The following is a 17,431-nucleotide window of genomic DNA, read 5'->3' as shown; positions in this document are numbered from 1 at the left end:
AAAGTTCAATTTGTTTTCAAAGGACAAATACTTGTAAAAACTGGATAGTCAAATGGCTTGGGACTCTTACTTCTGAAAAAAAGAATTGCCCATTGCAGCCTCCTAGCAGCAATACTCATTTGAATTTATGACTTCAGGTATATTGGTTAAAAACCGTTTAAAAAAATGAATAGCAATACTTCAACCATCTCTTGTTATCCAACTGGTGAAGAAGGGAGGTAAGGAGAAAACTTTGATCTCCAGTTGGTTGACTGTAGTAGAAACCTGGAATACGGAGAAGTAAATCTTTTCTCTAGAGACACTGGCAGAAAGTCAAGGGCAGATATGACTGGTTGGTTTGTTCGTACATTCATTTTCATTTAATGATTCAACAAATGTTTACTGAGAACCTCATATGCTCAGGCACTTTTCTGCGTGCAGGGGATAAGCCAGTGAGCAAAACAGGCACCATTCTGCTTTCACGGTTAACAGGAGTCAACTAAATGTAGCAATAAACACCCTTATTGCTAATCGAAACCTTTGGTGATGAAGCACAAGGTTTAAATTCAGGAAAAACAATATTCGAAAGCGTGTATCTTATTTTGACCTGCTTTGGCTCACCAACTGAGCAAGTCTAGAAATGATACATAAGATTCTGTGAAGTTAAAGCAAGTCTCCCTTTTTCCCAAAATGGTCTTGACAATGTCAGAACATTTTCTAAAATAGCTTTAAGAAAACCACTTACATAACGCTTACTAGGTGCCAGACACTGTTCCTAAGGCCTCTCTCTCTCTTTATATATATATATAATCTCTTAACTCATTTAATCTTCATAACTCTGTAGTAGAATATTATGATCCCCATTTTAAAGAGAGAGAAAGCTGAGACCCAGAGCAGTTAAATCAAGTAGGAAATCATCCAGCCAGTAAATAGTGGAGCCAGGATTTGAACCCAGGCAATCTGGATCTGTAGCCTATGTTCTTACCCACTGCCTCCTACTGCCTCTTTCTTTCTTTCTTTTTTTTTCGTGGCTGCATTGTGTCTTCGTTGCTGCGCGCGGGCTTTCTCTAGTGGAGGCGAGCAGGGGCTACTCTTCGTTGCAGTGCGTGGGTTTCTCACTGTGGTGGCTTCTCTTGTTGCGGAGCACGGGCTCTAGGCGTGTGGGCTTCAGTAGGTGCAGCATGCAGGCTCAGTAGTTGCGGCACTCAGGCTTAGTTGTGCCGTGGCATGTGAGATCTTCCCGGACCAGGGATCGAACCCGTGTCCCCTGCACTGGCAGGCAGATTTTTAACCACCGGGGAAGTCCCCTGCCTCTTTCTTAGACGCTGTGTCCGAACACATATTATGGGGATAAATGGACACAACAGCTTTATTTCCAATTCTGTGGTCCACCCACAAATGAGGCAGAGGGCATAGAGCACGGGCCTCAGGGGCAGGGGCCATGCATTACTCAGCTTTAAATGTGCATCAGCAGGACCTACTACAAAGTAGGTGCTGAAAAAATAGTTGCTGAATTGAACTGGGCTGTCTGATACATTTGATCCGTTCATATCACCCTGTACCAGACAGTCCTATATTGGGTGATAAAAAATAAATTTTTATTCCCTGGAAATCTTATTTTTGCTTAAATGCGATTTTGATAAATATGACAGTCAGACACCGCATGGCCCTGAGTCATCAGCCTTACCTGCAAGCGCGACCAAGTGTGGCAGGCAAAATCTGTTTGCCAAAGCAATTAGTTCCAGTGGGTCCAGGTCCAAGTTAGGTGACAACTGCTTGGTATAAAGATAATCCAGTACCGCCTGCATCGACATCTTGTTTATGTTCGGGAGATATACCTGAAAGGTGATTTGAAAAGGTAAGTTCTGCTGAAGAAAGCAGTGGGCACACTTTCAGGCTCTACTGCTTGTAAATATCCCCACTGTGTGATTCACTGTTAGTGAGTCCGGGACACCTTGCTTTGAGGCTGTGCAGAGAAGTCATTTACTATCTATGGCTTGAAACATAACCGTTTGATTTGTAGATGACAAAAAAGTGGGGCTGCCTGACATAACCTGATTTGGAATTTTTAAATGGCTGTTTGGGCTTATAAATCAGACCAATGGGCTGTAAATGTATGACATTACAGGCCCTCCTTGCCAAGTACCTTATAATACTCGATTGTGGGGAAAGAAATCTCCTAGCAACATGACAGGTGTTGGGGGGAGCTGCACACTGCACTGTTGCTGACACATGACAGAGCCCAGCTCTCTAAGATGTCAAAACAAAGGATGAACAGCCACCCTAGTTGCCACAGTGACTGGCTTGATTCCAACCTTCTTTCACTAAATGCGAGCATGGAATCAACTCTATGTCAATAAAAAAAAATTGAAAAGTATATGTTCGCATGACACACACACTTTATTTTTCCTATGGCATAGACATAGAACCACTGGAACATTATCAGGTATCAGCAGATGCAGAGAAACCTGTGCTTGGGACATCTAGGGGAATGGCTGGGTATGGGGAAGCGTTCCCTGGAGGATCCCCCTAATCTCCTTCCTGAGTACCTGTAGTTGTTGCCCATATTCCTACACGCTAGAGTTTGCTGGGGAGCCAGGGACTGCCTGGGAAGTAGAGTTCTGAATGTCTGGGCCTGGATCAACAAGGATATACACGTTATAGCAGGTATTCTTCACTTTAGGTTTCTAACGCCACGAGACGTACCCTGGCAAAACACGGAATGGTGCCCCTAGTGCTTGCTATTTGGAATGACGATAAGAATTAACCCAATAGAAGGCCTCCTATGCACAAAGTACTGTGCTAATAAGCTTTCCACATGCATTATCTATTTTGATCCTTATATCCTCCCTAGGAGGAAGAGACTTTTATTTTTGCCATCTTACAGGTAAAGGGATGGAGGTTCAGGGAGGTTAAGTCCAGCGCCCAGGGTCACAGAGCTAGGAGGCTGGGGCTGATATCTGAACCCAGGAAATATGATTCTGAAGTCTATGTTCAGAACTGCTGTGTAGGACTGGAAACCCTTCATGGTAAGGAAGAAAGCTACATTACAGCACCTTATTTCACTAACAGTTTTTTAGAATTAGATTTCTAAGTTCAAAAGGATGCACAGTCACACACTTCTTCATTCTGGTACTTAATAAACCTCTCTATACAGCATAGAAAAATATATATCTCTATATGATTATATCTGTATATTATATATGATTACATCTATACTATATATCTAATTTCTCTCCATATATTTGTATGTATGTGTGTATATATATGTGTATATATATATATATATACACACACACACACACACACACACACACACACACACATAAAATGCCTCCACAATCTACAGGGGCCTTGTGGCCATTGCAGTCTTCTAGTGGTGTGGTTGCAGAACTGTTTAGGTTATAGCAACCATCTATATAATTTTCCTGCATAGACACCAGCCACTTCAGAGAGGGAATATCCTTTCAGACAGTTGGAGTTTCCCTAAGTGTATCAAAGAGGGCCCAGAAAAACTCCTAGAAATATTAAGAAAATTACCCCCTCCCCTCTCAGACGGAGCGAAAACAATTATGATTCTATTCATAAGCTGCATGGGTTACTACCATCAATGACTTGACAAGCGTGATCACTTCAAGTTTCTAGCACAACCTCTACAATAAATAAAACCTGGCAAGTAGAAAGTATTACTTATACCATTTTGAAATAGAGAAGCTGTGGTATTGTAATTGCTATTCCAGTGACTCTAACACTGGTTATATTTGTGTGTCTACATGTTTACGTGCACATGCGTTCATCTTGTACAGACGTGAATTTACTTATGGCAAATATGGCAAATGACATACGGCAAAATTTCATTTCTCTAGAATGGTGCTTGGATTCGTACCCCTTTTAGGTAACTGAAGGTTAATTAACTTGTGAAACTTTAAAATTTGGGCCATTGTGATAGTAAAAATATATACATTTTACAAAGTGCTAAGTGCTCTAAAGTGTTAGTGGTTATCACTATAAAAAAGTCCCAGAGTTTCCTATGAGCACCTGTTCTCTCAGGGATGGGGATGTCTGCTGTTTCTGAAAATAACGGCTTGGAGGACAGGGCAAGAGGCTGGGGCAGGCCCAGAGAGGTGTTGCTAAAATGCTCTGTGACCTTTGACAGATCACCCTCTCTGAACCTCAGTTTCCTCATCCGTGACATGGGAGAGGTTTGGAATAGATGACATCTAAAGCTTCTCTTCATTGAGATGACGGATTTTGAAGTTACCCAGATGACTTTAGCAATTTTTGCTAAGAGTGCGTTCTAAGTCATGGCAAAATGGACATCCTAAATGGAAAGAAGTTGTTTCTGGCGGCCGGAGATGACAGTGGATTCCAGCAAGCAGCCCTGGCCCAACACTTCCACTGTCTTCAGAGCATTCTGACATTTGGAATCATCCATGACCTACTGTTTCCTTCTTGCTTAATATAACACTAACATTTTTTTTTTTAAAGCAATGGCTCTTTTGGGCAAATAATGTTAGGGACCCTCCGAAGTAACCAGCAAATGAGAAAAAACGAAAACACTTTCAGAACATGCATTTCTTTCCCCCTTGATGCTGATTCTCTGTAAAAGGCTGTTTCTGTGATTTCAACATTTATAATGAACTGAATAGCAACAGAGCGACCGTTTTTACAGAACTTTAAAAAATAATACAAATACAAGAAATGGAATTAAAAATGTTGTGCCCTACCTGCTGAATGTAGCTTTAAAAAATATAAGAATACGATGCTACCCTAAACAACGACCCATATTCCAGTTTAGTTGGTTTAAAATTTTAATTGCGAAGATCAGCTCAGACGATCAGGCTTATAATTAGAGATGGTCTCATAGAGAATGAGAGAGTATTCTAGATCCAGAGCATTGCTTCCTACAAGCCGGCCATGCATTTTTAATGAACCACTTGCTGAGTACCTCTGGGGAGAAAATTATGCTTACTGCTACATTAAAAGTAATGAGAAAAACAGAAGTAAATTACAGTGTCTTCTTAAATATTAAATGACAAAAAAAGTTAAAGGAACATCAGTGGGCATATTTTATTCCTTTCTGGATATGCATGTGAATTCTATTAATGCAAAAAAAAAAAAAAAAGAGGCTGGATTTTGTGGAGGATGTCAGATTTTCAGAAGACAAAGAGTTAAAAGGTGGCCTAGGAAGAAAAGGCCCATGTGAATACGCGCCTCAATTAACCATGAAGCATTTATTGGGCCTTTAACCAAATGCCTCTTCTTACCCCCATAACCATCTCTACTACACTTCACTAGTTTAGGAAGGGAACTGGGGGCTTGTTACCTGAAGGCTTTTGGGGGACAAAGATCTTGAGCTCCTCATGGAAACAATTTAACAAGAATCCTCCGGGATAATAGTCACTGACACTCCTTGAGCCTTTGCATGTTCTAGGCACCAAATCTGATGCTTTACACGCGTATCCTCGTGCCTTACCTGCCCTTTGAAAAAGGTTCTCTTGTGGTCCCCGTTTTAGAGATGAGGACACAGGTCTAAAGGGGGTCAGACTCTTGCCCAAGGTCAAGCTGTGACTAGAGTTCATAACTATGTAAATTACAGTCCACCCTGGAAATCACGAGAAAGGGCGGGAAAGGCTGGACATATCCACAGCTCATGCCATTCTTCGTATACGAGGTGCCCTGGCACAGACCTTCGTTTGCTTGGTTCCATGGCCTTTGTCTCTTGAGCTGGGTTGAATCTCTACATCCCTATCAGGCTCAGCTGCAGTTCTCAATGGTGAGTGACCTGGTCCTTAGGGGGTGGGGGGCAGGGTGAAGCTAAACAGGTGTCGTCCCTGGGAGAGGCTGTGGCGCCGCGTACGCGTGTGGTTCACATCGGCTGACAAGTTTTTGTTTTGGTCACCTCTCCCGCACATTTTAATCTGGACACAATTACAGTCCATTCTGGGAAGGGATAAAGGGGATTAGCATTTGTGAGGTCAGCTCTGACAGTGTCCCTTTGTGGGACAATGGGCTCCTGACCTCGATCGACTTCTCTCTGCTGCGTGAAGAGCAGGCTATCTGCGGCACTCCTGGCACACACTTCAGAGAGCTGGAAAAAGAAGGGAAGCGAGCCTCTGGACTCTTTATCTCAGGAGATTACTGAAGTCGGCGACGTGCCAGTTGGATGAGGTTTTATGAATTGGTGGCTTCCCCCAATTTTCTTGGAAGTGAGAGGGAAGGAATATCATCAATGCTACCGGCATCCAAATAGGACTGAGGTCATCTTGCATTTAGCGCTTACGACGTGCTTTGCAAGTATCAACTGTCACACCTCACAACCACGTTACGGGTTTACGATCGCCTTTTCCAGATGGGGAGGCTGGAGCCCAGCAAGGTGGTCACTTGCCCAAGGCCACTCAGCTTTTTACGTAGGGGAGTTGGGGGATCTGAGCCTCAAGCCCTTTCTTCACTGGGTGGCCTCTACCAGCTGCTGTCATCTCAGTAACGATGCTCCCAAACACCTTTGATGGCCCAGGAAAGACTTCATTTAGCTACAGGTAAGGACCTCCTGGTTTACAAAGGCTGGCAGACACCAGAAGAGGTCATCCGGATAATTCTAACATCTCTTCCCCCAACAGACAGTCTTTGGCTGGGGGTCGGTTTAGGAGCAGCTGTAGTTTTTTCTGGAAGCAGGAGGGTGGCCTAGTGACAGCTGGCCCTCCTGGCTTGTGATTCTAGGATTCTGTTTCCCTACTTGGGGATGCAAATGCAGGCGTCTGGGTCACAAAGGGAGTGCTCGGATTTCTGGTGTGAGGCCCCCCCCCCCTTGGAAAAGTTAGCTATTGTTTTCTGTATTTCTGTTAAAAGTTTGGAGAGATGCTGAGATAAGCATAACAAGCCTCTTAGGACAATAAGCTTGCGTCCCCATGTTTTATTTTTTCTTAAAAAAGATGGTTAAGAAATACCTGCAAAACTCGACAGAAAAAATGCCTACCTCTAGACTAAAGTCAGAAACGCTTGAAGGGAATTTTTCCGTCTTTTCCAACAGTTCGTAAAAAGGTGGAGATACAGGGTATCCAAGATACGGCTTGCTCTGCTGTAAGAATATCCCTCTTTTGGAGATAGGGCCAGCGTTTGACAGGTTACCCAGTGGCTTCTACTAGATGTAACAAGCACTCCAAGAGGCCTTTCAGAGGAGTCACCCTTTGCTCCATTACTGTTTCCCTAGAGTTGACAAACCCTAGAGCTGAGACAGATCAGGGCGCAGCCTCGGAGAGTTGCAGCTCCAGGCACCTTGAGCGTGACCTAGTGCATCCCCCGTCTTGCAGATAAGGAGGCCGAGGCACAAGGAAGTGGCTTTTTAAGATTCCCCCGTCTGTTACTTGCAGAGCTGAGCCCAGGACATAAGTGACTAAAGACACTTTTCAGTCTCCACCTTCTGGAAGACGGTCTGCCCTGCTTCGATGTGATTTTGAGAGTACCCTGCCTGGTGACATTTGTTAAAAAATATAGCTGAGCATATTTTCAGGGACAAGGAGAGCTGTGAGGATGGAAGGATACAGGAGCACATGGGGCTCACACAGAACAAGTGAGCGACAACAGCTCCTCATAACTCCTCATAACGGCAGAATTAGGAAGACAGTGAAGGGGCTTCCCTGGTGGCGCAGTGGTTGAGAGCCCGCCTGCCGATGCGGGGGACGCGGGTTCGTGCCCCGGTCTGGGAATATCCCACATGCCGCGGAGCGGCTGGGCCCGTGAGCCATGGCCGCTGAGCCTGCGCGTCCGGGGTCTGTGCTCCGCAACGGGAGAGGCCACAGTGGTGAGAGGCCCGCGTACCGCAAAAAAAAAAAAAAAAAAAAAAAGACGACGGTGACCTGACACCGAAGCACTGCCTAAAAAACTATTCCGGATTTCCCTGGCGGTCCAGCGGTTAGGACTCCAGTCTTCCACTGCAGGGAAAGAAACAAACCTATTCCAAGTTAGCAGTTAAAGAATCGAAGTCCTCTGGCCAGTTAAACACTTCCTAACATAAATACACATGCACGTTCATAAACATGCCGCTTGGGCTTTTCGGAAGGCACCTACCTCACTGTTGGCGCTTTCGACGAACGACCCCCCGAACATGGCAGCCATCCACTTGCAGCTGCAGATCAGCAGCGGTTTGTGGGCACTGATGGCTCCATCGTCCAACTTAAATGTCACATCTGCCCAAGGATGGAGGAAGCACAAGCGTGAGCCAACCTCCCCGAGAAACTTCCACCCACGCGCCTCAGCCTACATCTCTCGTCTTCTCTCCTCCATACCTTTAAGCACTGATGTTGTGTCCACCCCTCCCCAACCTCCCCGGCACCCCCCGACCCCCCGCCTTGGGCACACCCAATTCTCACCGTGTCCTCCGAGGATTAAGGAGTAAGCAGTTAAAATTACACAAAGGGTCACAAAACAAATTCTCTGAACCATAAAGTAACATAAAGGAGAGGAATATTTTTTCAGCCTTATTATGAAAAATTTCAAACATAGAGAACAGTGGAAAGAATAGTACAACGACAACTTGCTTTTCACATGCTTAACATTTTGTCATGTTTGCCTTAGCGATATATATATTTATATATTTTACATTTATGTAGACATTTTTTAACAGCATGATACTTCACTCCTAACTACTTTATTAATAAAGAATTTTCTAAAAATAAGAACATTCTCCTAGATAACCATACCGTTATTATTTTTATGAAAATTAGGAATAATTCCCTAATATCATCCATTATCTAGTTCATATTCAAATTTTTCTAATTACCCCCAATTGCATTTTATAGTTTGTTTGTTTTTTTTTTAAACAGAATCCAATTGAAGCTCCCACACTGTATTTGGTTAATATACCTCTGTAGTAGGGAAAGGGAGATTTCATCACGTTCACTTAAGGTCTATTGTTTACTTTACTGTGGGTTTGTGACATTTCATTAACTTTCAAGACTGCTTCTGTACCATGACGGTCAATGTCTGGAGTAAATATTACGCAAAGCTTCAAAATTAATGAACAGATTCAGCTACCCCCTATTACATGTATATTACTATGACAGGCATTATGAAAGCGAAAGAAAAATACAAGTATCCCTGTAAACAGAAGTCAGGAAGTCAAAGTTTTACAATGAAACATACACAGAGAGGACAATTACAGAACAAAAACGGCACAAGCCTGTAAGATAGGACAAGCATGGGCCAGTCGCCCATCTTGGATACAGGCCACCAGGGTGCTTAAGCAATTACATAAGGGCGCTGTGGGCAGCCCTCGGCACAGTTATCAAAGACAACGAAGGGGCAGGAAGGATACAGATGAGCAGGGTAAAGGAGGGTGAGAAGTGAAAGGAGAGGGATTAGAGACAGATGACGCTTTCCAGGTGGGAGTGCAGAGGGTCACCGAAATGGCCTCGGGAACAAAGGTCACTGATTTTTGTCATGGGTGTGTGCCGAAGGGTCAAAACAGACTTGATCAGGGAAGGAATCCTGGAGGGCAGTTGTGAGCATCAAACCGACTGGCTGAGGCTCACGGGTAGCTCGACCTACCCTTGAGGAGCGCTGTGACAGCACGGGGCCTTAGGGGGCAGCTTGCGTTCAAATCCTGGCTCAGTCATTTACTACCTGTATAACCGTGGGCCAGTTACCTAACCTCTCTGTCCCTCCGTTTCCCCACCTGCAAAACGGAGATCATCAGATTTAACCCTCAAGTCTGTGAGAATGAAATAAGCAAAATACGTGGAACTTGGGTACGTGGGGGAAGAGTACTTACGTACGCTAGTGACGGTTACCCTTCCCCTCCTCGTGTCTGGCTAACGTTTGATCAAAGGCAACCAGAGGTATCGATGACTTTGCCATTGGACCCACTCACCTGAGAACGTCCCCTTGCTGAGACACTCTTTTATCCGGTTGGCCTTCCGGACGTGAAACGCTTTCGTAATCTCCTGGTTCATGAAGGCTTCCTTGTTCATGATGTTCTCCACCATCATCCGCAAATCAAACATCTCTAGGACCTCTGCTATCTGAGCCAGGCCCACCAGATCCTTTTCCTTTTCATCCAGTTGCCCCGTATAGAGAAACTGGAGCAGGGTCCGGAAAGGGCCTGGCTGGACGGATGGGTCCATCCTGACCACAGTCATGGGGCCCACCCGCTTCGAAATGGGGTTGACCTGCATCTCCTTGTGCATGGCAACGAAGCCCTTACTCCAGCCTGACAGGGTCTGTGTCTCCGCCGCTGAGCCCTCGGCCTCCAGCCCCGGGGTCTCCTGCTGGGACAGGTTCTGGCTTGAGGACGTCCACTGATCGGCCTGAGGTGTCCTTGGGGTGCCCTCCTCCCTTTCCTCGTCTGGATCAAGACTCAGGGGCCGCCCCTGGAAATCCCTGCTCTGCTTCTCTTGCTCACAGGCTCCTTCGCTCCAATGGGGGGTTTCTTCACATTCCATTAAAAAGAGATCATAAAATTTGGAAGAGGAGGTAGCGAGGTAAATCCGGTGTGCGAAGATCTGCTCCTGGTCCTGGAGGACGAACAGGACGTCAGCGCACAGAGGATTGTCCAGTAAACAGGCGGCTTCGTTCGTCCCTGTGGAGGGACATTCTGGAACTTTGATGACCGGTGGAGGGGCTTTTGGAGGTAGGAATGGTGCCTGAAGTAGAGGTTTCTGGACTTTCTTTAGGTGGGATTTCCAGAACTGCAGGTGCCGGCGGGAAATGAGGGCGGCTCGGATTGCATTGTCAAACACATCCTTGATTCCAAACTGGTCAAATACACTTGTTTCGTAGTAGGGTATGCCCAGTTCCTTTGCAACCTCTCGGCCTTTTTCTGGGGGCAAGATATCCCCTCTCTTTATGGGCCTGAAATAGAATACTTTAAAAATTAGAACCAGTCTTCTTTCAGGAAAGAAAATAGTAACCAGGGCCTAGCTAAGCACCTACATGGATTATACATTTAAAATCCTATTCAGGCTTTTAACCAGACTCTTGAAAAATCTACCAACCTTAAGACTTGCAGATATAAAGGACTTATGACTGCAGGAAAAAAAAAAAAGTGCTTCTGGTAGTAACAACAGTAACTCAAGTATCAGCCATTTGCTAGCTATGTGATCCTGGACAAGTTACTTAACCTCTTTAAGCCTTGGTTTTCCCATCTGTAAAATAGGAAGAATAATAGTGAGTACTTGCATCTCAAAGAACGATTGGAAGGTTTAAATGAGATATTTGCCCAGCATAGTACCTGTTCCACAGTAAGCGCTTGAGACACGTTGGCTGTTATCATCATTGCCACCATCATCTGCATCATTTTCATTATTATCCCCTTATGCTTACATTTTGCTGTATACCTTAAAAATCAATCCATAGTCATTTTCTCACTTGAGTCTCAGAGCAACTCTATGGCTATTATATTCGTTCTACATTCTGAAGAAACTGAGGCAGAGAGGTTAAAGGGTTTGCCTAAGGTCACATTTGCAAGTTGCTGAGAGACCTTTCCTAAGCAACGAGAGTCTAGAACTCCCTGGTTCTAGACTAAATGGTCCATGTCCGACAGCTCGTTAAGTCTCCTCTATTAGGTTTGTGAGCCTTATTTCATATCTCACCGCTTCTCTTTACTTCCACACCCTTCAGTCAGGCCCTCATCATCTTTTGCCTGGACTAGTACATCAGCCTCTGAACTCATCTTTCTTCAGATTCTCCACATTTTCTCTCACAGTGCTCACTGTTGCACGAAAATTCCTCACATAATACAAGTATGACTTAGCCGCAGTTCTTTAAAAAAACTTCCTCTGGTTCCACAGAGCCCATGGAATAAAGTCTGCACCCTTTAGACCGGCACACAAGGCCCGCTTACAATCTAATCAAAACCCAGGAAGCCAAATGTCTGGAAGCAGTACTGGCAGAAGAGTGCTCTAATTATGGCTTTACCGTGGTCAAGACACAGATGGATTCCAGAACGTAGGCAAGATGGGATCTGTCCTTATACTCTTCACACACACATCCTTGGTTCTGAGACACACTCTTAGGAGATGATCTTCCTAAATAAATATTTGGCTTACGAGACCAAGGGTGATGTGTGTGACAGGCACCGGCCTTAGGAACAGTAAGAATACTGGGTAGAATTTGGATTTGAGGACCTAGATGGAAAACTGCAGCTTGTTGTAAAGGCGGAAGGGAAGTGCAGAGAGGGAGAAGGGTTAACTTCATCACAAACTGATGAATCTCTTTAAGGCTTAGCTCAGATGCCACCTCCTTCATCAAATCTCAGAACTGTCTATGGAAAGGACTGTCCCCTGGAGCTCTGTAACTCTCCTCCAGGCCTCCGCACATCCACGGTGTGAGGCCCGACTATCCTAACCTTTGAAACAGAAAGTTCCGGGGCCAGGGGCTCATCTCTCATTTGCCCAGAGTCCTCTTTCCCTCTACGTGGCTTACGATATTCAATTCCTAGTCCCTGCATTTAAGAATAGAAGGAACATGAATTGTTTTCAGAACATTCATCCAAGACATACCTAGAACATCAGAAATTATCTCAACAAAGTACCATTTGCTTTTGCTGTGAGAGCATAAAAACTTGTATCTGTATAAAATTTTCTAACAACCCTATTAAGGCAAGTACCTGCCTGGAAGGAAGGTATTAATATCAACATTTTGGGGAAAGCTATGCTCACCAGCAAAAAATGGAGTTAAGCATAAAACGTATAAAATTATTTTTTAAAGGAGAATATTGAAGGAGCACAGCTTTTGGAAAAACTCTTATTCCATGCCCCCGCCACCAAGATTGGTATCCACATTTTATACAGACTGAAACAAATTCTCCTTCAAGTTGTATTTTAAACGTGTGACTCTCTAAACATATCACCACTAGAGCCATTTGAAAAGCAGTTTTGCAACCATAGGTGTATATAATTTTTTAAAACTTGACACTGCCAACTTGGGAATGAAATACTCTCAGAGGTTGGATGGAGGAAAATGAGAAGATTAAAAACACCTGGATAGGGCTTCCCTGGTGGCGCAGTGGTTGAGAGTCCGCCTGCCGATGCAGGGGACACGGGTTCGTGCCCCAGTCCAGGAAGATCCCACATGTCGCGGAGCGGCTGGGCCCGTGAGCCATGGCCACTGAGCCTGCGCGTCTGGAGCCTGTGCTCCGCAACGGGAGAGGCCACAGCAGTGAGAGGCCCGCGTACCGCAAAACAAAACAAAACAAAACAAACAAACACCTGGATATATGTGTTTGCATGAACCTGATGTTCCTGGGGGCAAGAATTATGGCTGATGGCTCTGAACGTCAGTTAACTTTACTATAATATAATTTCCAGAAAGACATTATTATGAGTAGCTAACAGTTTGTTTACTACTTTACAAAGTTCAAAGCACTTTTATACACTCCGTATCATAATTAGAGAACTCACTTCAATCACTGGTCAACCATTTTACAAAAATGGGCTCCTGCCTAAGAGGTGAGAGGGGTCAGGGACACACACCCCTTCCTCATGTTCAACAAGCAAACCTAAAGCATATGGCTGACTGATGGGGCCCCAGAGCCACTGAAGAACAGAACCCAAGGCTACAGAGACATCTGCTACCTCTAAATTTTAATTTGGCCGGCACAGGGAAACACTGAGTCCCTCGGCTTACCTTGCTAAAGGGCGTCTGGCTCTATTAACAGCCTCGAGATCGGCATAGCGGAGATCTAGCTGGCAGCCAACTAGAACAACAGGTGTGCGAGGGCAAAAGTGCTTGATTTCTTGATACCACATCGTTTTCACATGATTTAGGGAATTGGGATTAGCAATCGAAAAACAGAGGACCACAACGTCGGACCTAAAAGGAAATCACACAAGAAGCTGTATTTTGCCTTTTAACTTGTATTTTCTCTTTTATCATTATGGGTCCTCCCCTCCCCCATCCATCGAATGCCATATCATGTCACAGTTTAAAAAAAAAAAGACCAGATATTAAAATACATCTTGGTGTCATGCAAACAGCCCATTAAGCCTCCACATTCCAGCACCCGCACAGCCTGAGTTCATTTCCATGTTGCACTGCAGAAGGGTTTCCAGTGACGTTATTTTACAGTACGGATGGGTTATCCAAACTAGACTCAGGTCTGGAACCACCACATGCTGAACTATTTCTGTTCATCACAAGAAATAGTTTCAAGATAAAAGAAAATAATAAAAAAATACCATTTACCACTGTAAACAGAAAGGTGATGATGACTCAATGAGATAAAGCAAACAGTTTACGCATTACAAAAAAATGTAACAGGTATTTGCTGTACAGGGTCGGCAAATACACAGAAGGATTTCTGCCCTTCTTCTCCCTTAAGCACACATGGAGAGAGCACAACCACTTATCTTTTTCTGAAAAGGAAAAGTCCTGAACTTGCAGGAATTTCGACTTTTTGCTGGGTGTAAGGCAAGAAGGTAGTATTTAACATAAAACTAGCCGGAGTTAGTCAGACGGCTAATAAGATGGATGAGAAAATGTTGGAAGCAGATTTCTCAAATGTGCTACATGACACAGAGCAGATATATGGAAAAAAGGAAAATTGTTTTATAGTCAGTTGTGACATAAGGATCTTCCATGTTTTATATAATAACTTATCATTCTAGGAGCCAAAGAACTGTTTTACAAAACAGTTGTCAATTATGGTGTTTGACAGATAATTGCTAAAAGGTATCTTTAATAAGAATTATAAGCCATCTTTCTAGGTTCAAATGTGCAGAATGATGACTGTGAAAACATGGAGGCAGAAGAATACAAAGAATAGAAAAAGTTATAACCAAGGATTCAAGACTATTTTGCAGCTATATTCAGAAATAAACTCACAATTTTATTAGATGTTAATTTATTGCCTTTATTGTTTATATAATGAGAAGAATCAAGTCGATGAATCAAAACACCATCTTTTTAAATGATTAATGAGCTTCTCTCCCTACATATCAATGAAGAGAAACAAATATATCCAGGCAACCATAAAATTTCTAAAAATAATCATTTGCAATGCAGCAAACTGCAGGGTGCTTACATTAAATGTAATTCACAAGTTGAGTATTTAAATTTATATCCAAGAAAAACGGCACCAGACCAAGACAAGTAGAGGGGAAAATCCTGATATTAAAATATTTACTAATTATAAAAGAGGACCCTAGGACTCAAAGCAGATGAGTGTATTAATCTGCATGTTTAAAATGCCCTTGAAATAAAGATGTTATCAAAGATTCTTGGGTACTGGAAAATATAATGTGTGTAAAAATATGCATAACTATATAAATGAAAGGGAAGCATGTCTTGTCTCTGGGATTCTGATTTAGTTAGCAGAATATTCTGTGCACAGCCTCACTTCTAATCAGCATAAATAATAGTATCCAGTAAAGTCAAGAATGCTTTGAATGTTACATTTTTTAGGAGCTGAGTTTTCTATTATTCATAATCCTATTTATATAGGATATCTGATGCAGCTCTGCTGTAAGCTTCAGCCTGATCGTAAAATAAAGCTGCTAAGAATTCTGCACAGCGAGAATAATATGGCAGGATCTCAGGTTCAGAATCATAGGGAAGGAATTGAGAAAACGTATCCACCACCTAAATGTGGAACAGTACCTATTGATATATGTATAAATTTTTTCTAATTGGTGCCTTCTATTTCCATATTAAGGCACATGGCTATAAAGAAAATCACTCTCAGAGTTGAATTTATATGACAGACATGTAGCAAAATGTCAATTCTGCTATCTAATTTTATGATACAGCATGTGAGGTTTTTGAAATCAGAGCTAGCTCTGTTGCCAAGGTTACCGTGATAACACTCATGCCACTGAACCTATACAAGTTTCTATCCAGATGACCCGTAAACAAGTACAGACAGGACCTTGGGGGCTGGAAAAAACGGGCATCTCCTGATGATAGCAGCACAATGCCATTGCACAATACACGTCCGGAGGGCCCAACTTCTAACTATGTCACGTCAATATCTCAGTGCATGAAATGCTGTTGGAAAGCCAGAAAAATAATTCAATGCTCTGTAAATATTTTGCCTCAAAAGGATGATAGTTAAAGAGAAGAGGCTGTACTGAGAGCAACGCTACCTCTGAAGCGAAAATAACTTGAGTCAAAATTCTATTTGCATCCTTGGAATAAAGTTATTCTTTTTCCTTTTTTGAAATGCATGTTTAGATGCTATGGGAATCTGTCCCCATGATTTTACATTAAAAGTAGTTTAAAAATTAGATCATATTTTATCTACCAACCTGCTTAAATGTCTTTAACCCTTGTTGATTTAAATACAAATTCAAGTTAAGAAACATGTACAGAGGCCTGCCATACGAATGTAGTGTTCTAAACTTGATTTCAAGCAAAAGCCTGAGAATCAATGGCCATAGGGACAGAGCTATAGAAAGACGCTGCTTTGACATATTCCTTCGCATCCCAGCATTCTTTTCTAATTTCTAATTCTCAACACATCAGGATCCTCTATGATATAAACACCTATATAATCAAGTAGCTATTTTGAGAATGCCATTTATTCCCTCTAGATTTTGAGCCATTTTTCTATCTGGTCAAAGAGGCACAAGACCTGCAGCTAAGAATACCTCCAGCTTTAGGCAGAATTCCAAGGAGCTAGAGATACTAAATAACTTTTAATCAAAACATTCATTCCTGGGTGGAGACTGTTCAATGTCTGACACAAGCTGGTGTTTAAAAATGCCATTCCTGCGAAAGATAAAAAGAAAAAGGCAAGTTCTAGCATTTCTGCTTCTCTGGGCTCTGTTACACTTTTTTACTTTGAAGAGTTGAGTTTAAAAATAATTGGGAGGGGGAGGTGTGATGAGGACATTCTCACAGATTAGGCAGCAGAGTTGGCCTAGAAGTGACCTCAGGGTTCCTATTTCAGCTGTAAAAAGAATCTGATGGGATTTAAGTGGAGTCCTACAGCCATTTGGAGTAGAAAGCACGAGAATTCGAGAATGCAGAGGCAAAGCACATAGGAGACAAAACTCTAAACTCCAGAACTTGAATATTGAGAAGGGTAGGAAAGGTTTGGATTTTTTTGGACCGGGCTAAGTGGCTGTATTAAAGAAAGCCAGGATTACAAAGGATTTTAGAGTGTTGCTGGCCTATGAATGTTTATTTTTTGGAGAAAAATGTGATTTATTGTTTCTAAGGGGAAAATATCAATATAAAAGTTTCACTAGGGTACTGACGCATCAAATAATGCCCATGAAATAATGTTTTGATTAGACAAGTGAACAACGACCCAGAGTAAATCTATGTGTTGAAACAATTGCGGATCTCTAGTTTCATGGAGGGGTGGGACCAGAGAGAGACCTAGTCATCCCCAAAATGCTTGAGCTGATAAAGCCAACCTCAGTTGTAGCAGTTCTTCTTCAGATATTAAACAAACAGAAAAGCATATTTTTTTCAGCTATCTTTCAAGGAGAACACTGGCCAAAGATAGCAT

The 17,431-nt window shown here is 43.0% G+C and overlaps 1 protein-coding gene across 7 annotated transcripts in view; it reads right to left on the bottom strand.

Annotated features, from left to right (window-relative positions):
- RHOBTB1 (Rho related BTB domain containing 1) overlaps positions 1–17,431 on the bottom strand; it is a 70,339-nt gene that overhangs the window by 7,857 nt on the left and 45,051 nt on the right. For 6 of the 7 annotated variants that reach the window (XM_060034947.1, XM_060034950.1, XM_060034946.1 and 3 more), the window contains 4 exons: positions 13,603–13,788; positions 9,848–10,827; positions 8,047–8,165; positions 1,667–1,817 (listed from right to left, as the gene is read on the bottom strand). In XM_060034947.1, the coding sequence (XP_059890930.1) occupies positions 1,667–1,817; positions 8,047–8,165; positions 9,848–10,827; positions 13,603–13,788 (1,436 nt within the window). The remainder of the gene's footprint in view (positions 1–1,666; positions 1,818–8,046; positions 8,166–9,847; positions 10,828–13,602; positions 13,789–17,431) is intronic. The other variant, XM_060034951.1, reaches the window with a different exon arrangement.

The sequence above is a fragment of the Delphinus delphis genome, chromosome 16 (assembly GCF_949987515.2).
Source record: "Delphinus delphis chromosome 16, mDelDel1.2, whole genome shotgun sequence".
In the NCBI taxonomy this organism is placed as follows: Eukaryota; Metazoa; Chordata; class Mammalia; order Artiodactyla; family Delphinidae; genus Delphinus; species Delphinus delphis.
Note: the sequence above shows the minus strand (reverse complement) of the source record. Positions and strands in the feature narration are given on the sequence as shown.